Genomic DNA, 9637 nt, shown 5'->3' with positions numbered 1-9637 from the left:
ATTATTTACACTTTTTTTATTTCATGTTTTGATAATGATCTCGATAATCAGTGACTTTAGAGGAAAATGTCAGCAGACATTTTCCGTGGAGAATTACATTTCCGATAAAAAGTTGATTTGACGATTTTTGGTAAAATTAGTAATTACCGAGATAAATCGATAATCAGGAAACATTTTATTAGTCATTCACTGCTTAATCACTTCAGGTTAGAAATAATTGCCAGTTATTAACGCACGGATTTATTCACCCGTCTTCGGTGTCATTCGGGAGCTCGCAGTCTTCGATCTCGTCAGTTCCTGGTCTGTACACTTTGAACGAAAAATTATTCCGCGGGAATGTGCCCGGATTTACTACTTGACATTCACCGATTTTTGTGGTGTATTGTTGGGAATTATCCGCTGTGATTATCAGGTCTGGTGTTGGGTACAGCTGGAGGGCATGATCGTGTCTCCAGTACACAGGAACCACTGGTAAGCTCATCGGGGCTAGGTGAGATTGAGAAATCATTGTTTTCGCATACTGAAAACAATTTTTAAAATGCATTGTTTCATTAAATGAAATGAAGAATAATAATTTTTTTTGGAGTAAAAAAATTCCGTCATCCCCTTCTTTCAGAGAAAATTAGATTCCCAACAAAATCTCGCGAAATTCAATAAAAATTAGTTCACTTCAAAATTACTATATCAAAAAACTATCAAGTTGGGGAAATTAATGAAAACGTCTCTATCCAAGAACCATGACCTTAATTATCATCGACAATAGCCAATGATTTAAATTCAAATCATGTCATCATTTACTGACTATTTTTTTAAATCGAAGCTTTAAAATTGTTATTATTATTATTATTCTGTAATAAGAATAGCCTTGAACAAAAATCTGTAGTGAAGTAGCGAAATAAAATAAGTGAATTTTGTTTCCTGATAAATATTTCAAAATGTAAAGAAAACCCCCAATTTTCATAATAACCCTTATCGTAAGAAAAGAAAGCTCTACAAAAAAGCTTCGATTGTTTTTAGATTTTACAATATTGATTAACAAAATCAAAGCCGGAGATAAGTCAACTTACCTCGTTTTATCGCTTCATTACAGAAGTTATTGTGATGATAATTATTTTCAGTGAGAGATAATGTTTGATTATGATAATTTAGATTTCGTATTAAATTTCTTTTAAAAAAAACTCACATGATCATAGAAACTTCCCCGCTCCGGATATTTAAGAGTATTTCTGCACATTTTGGCGATCATATCCTCTCTAAAAACAACAATTTCCTTCGTGCAGTACTGAATCCTGCAGGGGTTTCCAGCAAGCACAGCCCCAGAGATCTTCTTAGTGAAGTCCTCGAGGAGTTTTCTGGGTAGAGATCCACGAGGAAGGATCTTTGGGGCCCCCAGGTCCTGAGGTCCGGGAACGAATACAAATTTCGAGGTGTTTTTGATGTCAGGATAGCTCTCAATGAGTTCAGAGAGCTGCCTGAACCCCTCCTGGAGCTTTTTTCCACTGGTGACGTTTGGTGGACATGAGAGAAAGTGGCCACAGATGATGAAGGCAATGGGGGGAGCTTCTGAGTAGCCCTCGAGGATAACTCGGAATTTTTCAAGAACCTCGGCGTTATCCAGCCACAGTTCTGAGATTATGACGATCATGTCTGTGTGGTGGGCCTCCTGGTGGTTGTGGAGCTTCTCGGAGCACTTGAGAGACGTCTTATGAGGGCCGCCGAAGGTGTTCTCAGTGCCGAAAGCGGCACGAGAGCTCGCCGAAGGCTCGATCGGCGGTAGCTGGATACTCTTGACCTCCAGGAGGCCGTCCTCAAAGTACCCTTGGGCTATCACTATGCAACCTTCTGTTATCAGACCTTCGTCGAAGACTTGGGGGTTCTGTTAAAGATTTTTTTTAGCTGCAGCATTGATAGGCATTGGAGGTGGATGTGTAATGGAAAATCAATTCAACATCGGAATTAAATATTCAATTTGTTTGAGGGTTAAATAAGTCAAAAACTCAAATGGAATGAGGTTGACGGTCTTATAGATAACGAAGGGAGAAAAAGACATAAAACGAAAGAGAGTAAGAGGTATCAATGGTCAGTAATTATTTAATTTCCCCCCTAGATGCTGATGAAATCCTTGGAATCAAGAGAATAAAAGCATAGCAGCAAAATTTTTGTTTCACCCGGAACCATATTCAGATTATCCATTTTTTCTCAGGCAAAATTGATTTTTCCGTCATGTGAAGATCCATTCAGTCTTAAGCCATCCCTAGAGGGCAATAAAATCCCCAGAATAGAAGAGTATAAAGATAAATAAAAAATTTTTGGCAGAAGCCAGACTCAGATTTTAAGGTTTTCCCCGGAAAAGTAGATTTTTGATAAAAAAGGATATTGCCTTCGTGAGATCGATTTTTACAGCCCCTCCAGTGTCCTCCAGGAAGTACTGGCCGTCCACCAGCTGCGATAGGATCCCCATAACAAATAAATTTCCCTCCCTAGAATCCGTCAATAAACATTCAATAGGGACAAGTTCCTTCTTCTCCTTGTTCTTCTCTCCAAACTTTCTGGGTGCAAAGGGCTCCTGACGCATAGTCCTCTCCCTCAACAAAGTCAGCCTGTCCCTGAAGACGTTGGGCTTATGCAGGGGCTCGGGGAAATAGTCCCGCGGCACCTTCCGAAGGACAAACTTCTTCATGGTAGGGTCGTAAACGACCTGAGGGATGTCCTCGAAGTTAAGGACATTGAAGATCGTTTCGGACGCGTCAAGAATCTCGTCTGGCCTCACGCACTCCTTTATGGCGTGCTTCACGTGCTCCAGGGAGACGTGGGGATCCACTAGGTTGAGGGCCAGAATTTTATCTGTTATTCTCGTCAGCCAGAGCTCTCGCTGGTCCGGGGCAACACTCAGCAACTGTTTTACTAGGAACGTCGCAACACTCCTAGAAAATAGTTGTTGTATTATGTTTTTTTACTGATAAAATGAATCATTCATTGAACAATACCTCGTGATGGAGAATCCGTACATGGAGAATGTGCTCTGCACATTTTTAATTGCTTTATCGTCTGCCATAGTGATAAAGCAACGAATAATCCCTCAGAATGATCAATCAAACTTCATTGAAAACTGTTTTTCTAACCTCATTCAGTCGCCAAATTAATTCTCAATTACAAAATTAGCTTTTAAATATTCAAAAAATTATTACAAATACACTGTAATATCAAAAACACCTAATTAAACTTTATGAAATCCAGCAGTAGAATTATTTTCACATTGTTAGCCTCATTGTTTACTAGGTCGTGCACCTTCCCGCTCATTTCTCCGGTTCGTGTGCAACTTGGCCGATCAAACAGATAATCACCTTCCCTCATATATCGACAGAGGTAGAATTTTAATGCAGCGAAAATTGCATCCTTGAATTTGCGTATAGCAGACAGCCAACAGCTGATTGCTGTTCGCAAAATGAGTTAATTCTATGATTTGTACAAGGTTAGCACTGACTGTAAGTAGTTAATTAGTGAATAGAGAATCTATCAAGTGATGAATAGACGTGCATTATCGTGATGTCTCATAGAAATCATCATTTATCCTTCTCCTATTCATGGATTTCTCCATAATTTTCACATTTTCATGCCAATGCCTTTTTGGGAGAAATTAAAAACAAAATTAACAAACAAAGGGGGGCGCACACAAAGAAGAAGGGGCGGTATACAGCACTACTCTCGGCTTCTGGAGGTACTTGTCTTGTCCCCTGTTTGGTGGGAGTCAGTGACAGAATCACAGAATAGCATTATGCACCAACTATATTGTGGAACGACATAAATAATAATAATAGCAAGAATAACATAATAGTAATATTTAATGAATATTCTACGACAGTGCTAACGACAGATCTGTTCTCAAATTTTATGTACATATTTACGAGTGGAGAAATAATAGAAAATATCCAAATAATTAACTTTCTGAAATTTCGAATAACCAAAATACAATTTTGACAGAACCAAAAATGGCAGTTGAGCAAAATAACTGTGACGTATCAAAAGTTATTGTCCAAGTGAATGAAGATAATCAAACCGAAGTATGCAATTATCTCATTTCCATAAGTACAAAGTAATTAATCCAATAACATGATTCATAACGCATGCCATACTTTAAATTTAGAATGAAGGACATCAACGCAAAATAAAAAAAGTTTTGCACTTTTCGGACGGAGATCTCGTAGAGTACAATGATGATGAAGTGGATGACTCCAAGGAGGATGGTCAAACGGTAGTAGTCGACCCAGTGAGTCACAAATTTTTTTTTTCGATAATTATTTGATTAATAGTCGAATATAGGTTTTGGAGAATTTGGAGTTTCTCTTGTATCTCAACGTAGTATGTAATAACATGAGTTATTCGCGGCACCAGATTAGAACTGACGATAATTTTCATATTGGAGGTCAAATTTGTGTGCGATTTCTATCATTTTTCAACAAAACTTTCCGAATTTTTTCATTTTTATGAACCCTATCCAATCAATTGCACGTGAGTTCTATCAGAACTCGCTACTTGAATGGACATTCAATAACTTTCCCTTCAAATTTATGTTCGATTTTAATCTCTGAATTCCAGCTCAGATTACTTTGAACACTATTATTATTTCACGACTGTAGAAAACTCTGGAGTGGATTCCGTGGATCTGGCATCAGACAACGTGCTTTAGTTGTAAAGTTCTAGAAAGTTGTGACTACGTTGGCGAAGCCTTGGCAGACTTTTTTGGAATAACGTCGCCGAAATACCAATTTGAGATCAATGAATATAATAGACTGCAGAGAATTCTTACTGCCGAGAGAGAAAAAGAGCAGTTGCAGATGGCCGGATGGACCGAGCAACAAGGGGAAGATCTCATAAAAACCAGCCAACCCGTAACTAGACTATAGGCTATTCACATTCTCCGTAAAACATTATTTTTCGACACTTCGTGCCTATGAAACGCCTTTTTCTGCCATTGTGAGGAATAATTGCGGTCGTCACTCAGTCGACAAAAATTTCTGATGAGTTTGATTACAATATTCGAAGCTTCCTCGGTCCGTAGCCTTGCACCCATCGGATTTTTTTAGTGTTTTAACATTGAAAACAAAATGTTAAGGTCTGTAATATAAAAATTTTCAGGGTGGGCGTCTCGAGCTACTTTTCACTATTACAGCTGCCCGAGTTGCAGTACCATCCGAGTGTAAAAAAAAATTCTTCTCCATAATAAATAATAAAAGGGGAAGAAAGTTCAAACGTGAAAAAGTTAAATCTACCAAAATTTGATGACTGTACAAATTAACAAGTTGCGAACGAACCATCACTATATTATAGAGGCCTTGAAAAATTGCTAATACAATCGTTCAACAACAAATTGAAGACCAAATCGGTCCATCCTAGCCGTGGTTTCTTTGAATTTTTCCTATAGTTTTCATAATATTTATTTAGTTTTGTAGTTCGAAATTTGAAGTTTTCGAGTCAATAGTTTACTGAATAAAAATGTTGGGGTGCTGTCTTAAGCACTCATCTTGTAGCTTTATTGAAATAAAAACCTCCATACAATCATCCTGTTTTTAAAAGTTGAAAACTTCCACATTTACACTATACTAATTGTGTCAGTTTCATGGTGTCTAAAAATAACAATAACTCTGAACTGAAATAAGCATTAATAACACAATACATAAAATGGTGTTGGATTTATTCATCAACTAATTAAAATTTAACAGTCTTCGATAAGGAATACTATGGAATATTATAGATCACCTTCATAGGCTGCGTTAATGAAAAATTCTGCAGTTATTCAATGAACTGCATGTACTTATCCTCTTTCAGAATGATGAGTACAAAAAATTATGCTTCCGGTACAAACCGATTGAGTGCACTATTAAGTACAAGCAAAGATGTCTGCAATCCCTGAGGTAGATGCCTTTGTAGCCAGGCGCCCTTATATTGCTCAATATGCGCAAGCATCTTATTAGCAATGTCAGTCCTAAAAGTTGGTGGTAGATTACTGACACCTAAATTGATAACAGCAAGCCCCATATTGCTATTAGGATTCACTCCAACCCCAATCAATGTCCTTCCAATTTTACAAGCAGTTAGCATAAGATCCGCAGTAAGTTGCAACTCTTGAATTTCCATAGCCCCAAACTGCGACGTTACATTAGCTTCATAAAGTGCATGAGTCACACGTTTAATCTGCTTCGTCATTTTCACAAATAGATCAGCACTCAAAAACTCCAGATTAACATTATCAGGATCAGTCAAGAGTCTATAAAGTGTTGAACCTCTATTATCCGGAATTTGCTGAAGATCATTGCATCCCTGATTCTTGGACAATATAAGCACCAGTGTGTCCACCCTCCCGAGCTCTAGAATGGCATTTCCCACTTTATTTTCCGCATCACGGAAAACGTGAACATTCAATATATTCGTCAGAAACGTTGGATATTTTCCATTGGGACTCATATCATGATCGTGATCAAAAGGATCATTAGGTCCAAGTTCAACATCACATTCTGGATTCCATGCCAATCCAGCTCCTACCAAATACCCCAACCACGAGAAAGGATGAGGCGTAAGATGATGACTTCCTGACCAGTGCGCAACGATTATTCCAATTGAATTTTGTTCCAACGCTGTTTTTATTGCATTTCTAGTATTTGCAAAAGTTGACGCAGGGCATCCAGCAAGAGAATTATAGCTGGCAGTACCTGAACTAGGTAGAACATTACCACCAGCTGTTTTGAATGTCTCTGTCCACTCAGAGAAATCGTAATCAGCTTGAAAACCATATTCCACCAAAATAACATTGGTAGGAATACTTCTAAACTCTGGTTTTGAATGTAACCCATTAGAACACAATAGAAGTGTTGTATCAGAATTAAGGTTAAGTATGTGCCATAGTTCTTGGAGGCACGAATAGGACTTGAACACCTCTGACATGTCGGTTTCAACAGTTTCATTGGTACCCAGACTATAGTCCAAATTATCTGGCTGCACCAGGAGACTCGCTAGTCTTGGACCAACGTGTACATACGATAAACTAGGGAATGTTGCGAGAACTTCCTGGAATACTGGCCACATCTGATTAAGATGACGTTGGCTAACGTTCTGGTCTACATCGAGAGCGGGAATCATGTCTATATGACGATCTCTGCAGTAACGATCCAACGTCACCATCTCCAGCCTTGAATAACATAACTGCCAGTCACAGCTCGGAGTGAGTCTCGAGTAAAGATGCAAGTGGGAGATCTTGAAAGAAGACCAGAGGTCTATCGTATGCAGGAGATAGTCTAATGTGGGTGTACGGCCTCTTGGAGAAATGTCGAGGAGAATTCCCCTGTGTACAAAACGAGGTTCGTCTTTAATAATGACAGGCTCTACCTCGCAAACTCCTGGAGTTCCTGCATTTTTGCTGAGACGGAGAATTTGTACAAAAGTGCACACTGCATAGTGCAGGCCCGATAAACTTCCCGCACTGACTCTTATGGAGTTTTGGGAAATGTGAAGCTGGTAGCCCTCCGCGACGTTGAAAAGTTTTTTGTTTACGATACATTCAATTCTGTTGTCTCCTGTGCAACGACCTGAGCCTGGCTGGACCTCTCCCACTTTAACATCGTGGCCAAGCTCTAGTAGGTGACTTCGAGATACCTCCCAGACGTCCAAAATATCATGAATTGATTCACTACCTTGGATTATTGAGATGGACAGCTCTTTTCCGGCAATGAATGGAGGGGAAAAGTCAACGAGTTCCTGAATGCTCTTCGGCTGGGGCCATATAAGGCTCCAAATATGGCGTCCAGATTTCTGGAGACGAACAGGACTGTCGGTTACTGGCACAGTGGTGGAGTCAAAAAGGGGCTCCGTGGATTTGGCAGAGTCTATGGAGATTTGGCTGATGTTTGTGGATAAACTCTTCTGGTTGAAGCTGTTGGTATCTGGATTAGATGTTACTGGGCTGTGAATACCCTCAGGCTCTTTTGAGGGGAAGTTTGACACGAAGCGCTGTATCACGTTCTTCATCGAGGGTATATAGCGGGAGAGATCGTCGGCTGTCTTTCCACCAAATGGTCTGTAAAATAATTTACATAGACTAGTTCCTCAATTGATAACGGGCATTGACCAAAGTGTAAAGCAAACGATTATTTCTTTAGATGAAATGAAGTGTAAACAGAATATAGAGATCGAGCAAATTAAAAGAAAGAACTCAATGCCATAGATATGTAAGACTTAAAACTATAAGTGTCTGAGAAAAATTGTACATACCCTTGTATCGCACGAATATGAGGATTAGCACCTGCCTGCAAGAGTTCCTGACATATTTCCACATGTTCACGGTTCATTGCTTCATGTAACGGTGTTACACCGCAGCCGTTTTGGGCATTGATATTGCCTCCTCGATCTAAATGATAAAAATGACAGTCAGATTTTTCGTCTATCAAGTTCGATCGTTTGAAATTGAATAATTCGATGGGAAAAGAAAATATCATGACAAACCTATAAGACAGGCAATGATTTCTTTATTGCCGTAACATGCTGCCCAATGCAGTGGTGTATTTTTACTTTCCTCGGAGTCCCAAGAATTAACGGCAATTCCAGCATCCAAGAGCTGTAAAACTCTGTCTATTCTAAACAAAGAGAAAGAGAGTACAAATAGACAATGTGTAATGATCATTCCTACAGTCGAAAGTAATGTACAGTCATTGGAGATATGGGCAACTTACTCGCAGGCAGCAATTGCTCTCAATAATTCCTCAACATAAATCAAGCGAATTACTTCACTAGCTGCTACATCAACAGCGTTATGTCCATGTGCATTTTTAATTGATGGATCAGCTCCACACTTCAATAGGGTTCGAACAACGTCTACTTGATTCGTCTACAATGGAAAAAGTCACAATTGTTTCTTTTTTAATTCAGAAAACGATCTCTTCAATGAATTCCATAATGAATAAATCATTCTTCTACTCATGGGAACAGTATTGTCTATATTTCCTGCAGAGAAAAAAGGTGAATCTTACCTTGGAAGCATAAGAAAGGAATGTTCCCTCCTCCAGAAAGGGTTGGTTAAGGATATCTTCTCTTGTGATGCCTTCTCCGAGATTTTCATTGTCACCTATTATTGTTGTACGAATTCTCAATTATTCAATGTTCGAGAAATCAATCGATTTATGTGGGGGATTTATGCATCTAATTAGCTCAAAGTTTCACCGTTAATGATAGTTATGTCAATTTGTATACGTACATGCACCGATTAATATCCGAATGATATCAGTACGCCCGCGATCAATCGCCGCTCGTAAATCTAAGCAAATGTCTTGCATTGCTAATAGACCGATTTAATTATTGAACTGCAATTTGTTTGATTTTCCATTACTATTAAGTAATCTCCATCCAACTGTCAGCAGAAATTTCACTTGTTTTATATCCACAAAAACTATCTGCCCCTCTGCATGCAAGTGAATTACATTTAACCAAAGAGTATGAAGCATAGAGATATGTATGCACGTAAAAAAGAATGGCCACCCCTTTGGGGTGGTCCCCCCCCAGAAAAATGTTCGTTGCGGTGGCGCATGAACTAAACTAAACTGAAGTGGTGGGCCATGAACTGACCTAAAGAGAATACGTCTGTAGCCGTAAG

The 9637-nt window shown here is 39.0% G+C and overlaps 3 protein-coding genes across 4 annotated transcripts; 1 reads left to right on the top strand and 2 right to left on the bottom strand.

Annotated features, from left to right (window-relative positions):
- Position 1: 1 nt before the first annotated feature.
- LOC135162606 (DNA polymerase epsilon subunit 2) lies at positions 2-3728 on the bottom strand. Its single transcript, XM_064121253.1, has 4 exons — positions 2988-3728; positions 2381-2924; positions 1184-1876; positions 2-520 (listed from the first exon to the last, which is right to left on the bottom strand). Exons 1-4 carry the CDS (start codon positions 3053-3055, stop codon positions 245-247), a joined length of 1581 nt encoding a protein of 526 aa, XP_063977323.1. The 5' UTR covers positions 3056-3728; the 3' UTR covers positions 2-244.
- A 25-nt stretch (positions 3729-3753) lies between these two features.
- Positions 3754-5559, top strand: LOC135162603 (protein FAM177A1-like). Of its 2 annotated transcripts, XM_064121251.1 has the most exons (4): positions 3754-3893; positions 3982-4061; positions 4145-4267; positions 4638-5559. In XM_064121251.1, exons 2-4 carry the CDS (start codon positions 3990-3992, stop codon positions 4902-4904), a joined length of 462 nt encoding a protein of 153 aa, XP_063977321.1. In that variant the 5' UTR covers positions 3754-3893; positions 3982-3989; the 3' UTR covers positions 4905-5559. The 2 variants fall into 2 exon arrangements, with proteins under 2 accessions (XP_063977321.1, XP_063977320.1); XM_064121250.1 differs by having other exon boundaries at positions 3764-4061.
- On the bottom strand, positions 5480-9478 carry LOC135162596 (uncharacterized). The gene is made up of 6 exons (XM_064121241.1): positions 9242-9478; positions 9018-9112; positions 8721-8875; positions 8494-8624; positions 8263-8398; positions 5480-8068 (listed from the first exon to the last, which is right to left on the bottom strand). The coding sequence occupies exons 1-6, from the start codon at positions 9318-9320 to the stop codon at positions 5845-5847; spliced, it is 2820 nt and encodes a 939-aa protein (XP_063977311.1). The 5' UTR covers positions 9321-9478; the 3' UTR covers positions 5480-5844.
- Between the last annotated feature and the right edge of the window lie 159 nt (positions 9479-9637).

The sequence above is a fragment of the Diachasmimorpha longicaudata genome, chromosome 5, assembly GCF_034640455.1.
Source record: "Diachasmimorpha longicaudata isolate KC_UGA_2023 chromosome 5, iyDiaLong2, whole genome shotgun sequence".
Lineage (NCBI taxonomy): Eukaryota > Metazoa > Arthropoda > Insecta > Hymenoptera > Braconidae > Diachasmimorpha > Diachasmimorpha longicaudata.
The sequence above is the reverse complement of the archived record's forward strand: the minus strand, read 5'-3'. Positions and strand labels throughout refer to the sequence as shown.

Bases quoted from the DNA above. Each gene is read 5' to 3' on its own strand.
- LOC135162596 (XM_064121241.1), bottom strand. From the start codon at position 9,320: ATGCAAGACATTTGCTTAGATTTACGAGCGGCGATTGATCGCGGGCGT. The intron at 8,876-9,017 runs GTAAGATTCACC...TTTCCATTGTAG, and splicing joins TCCTTTCTTATGCTTCCAAG to ACGAATCAAGTAGACGTTGT. The intron at 8,625-8,720 runs GTAAGTTGCCCA...CTCTTTGTTTAG, and splicing joins AGAGCAATTGCTGCCTGCGA to AATAGACAGAGTTTTACAGC.
- LOC135162606 (XM_064121253.1), bottom strand. From the start codon at position 3,055: ATGGCAGACGATAAAGCAATTAAAAATGTGCAGAGCACATTCTCCATG. The intron at 2,925-2,987 runs GTATTGTTCAAT...ACTATTTTCTAG, and splicing joins TACGGATTCTCCATCACGAG to GAGTGTTGCGACGTTCCTAG. The intron at 1,877-2,380 runs GCAATATCCTTT...AATCTTTAACAG, and splicing joins TAAAAATCGATCTCACGAAG to AACCCCCAAGTCTTCGACGA.
- LOC135162603 (XM_064121251.1), top strand. From the start codon at position 3,990: ATGGCAGTTGAGCAAAATAACTGTGACGTATCAAAAGTTATTGTCCAA. The intron at 4,062-4,144 runs GTATGCAATTAT...CTTTAAATTTAG, and splicing joins ATGAAGATAATCAAACCGAA to AATGAAGGACATCAACGCAA. The intron at 4,268-4,637 runs GTGAGTCACAAA...TCACGACTGTAG, and splicing joins AAACGGTAGTAGTCGACCCA to AAAACTCTGGAGTGGATTCC.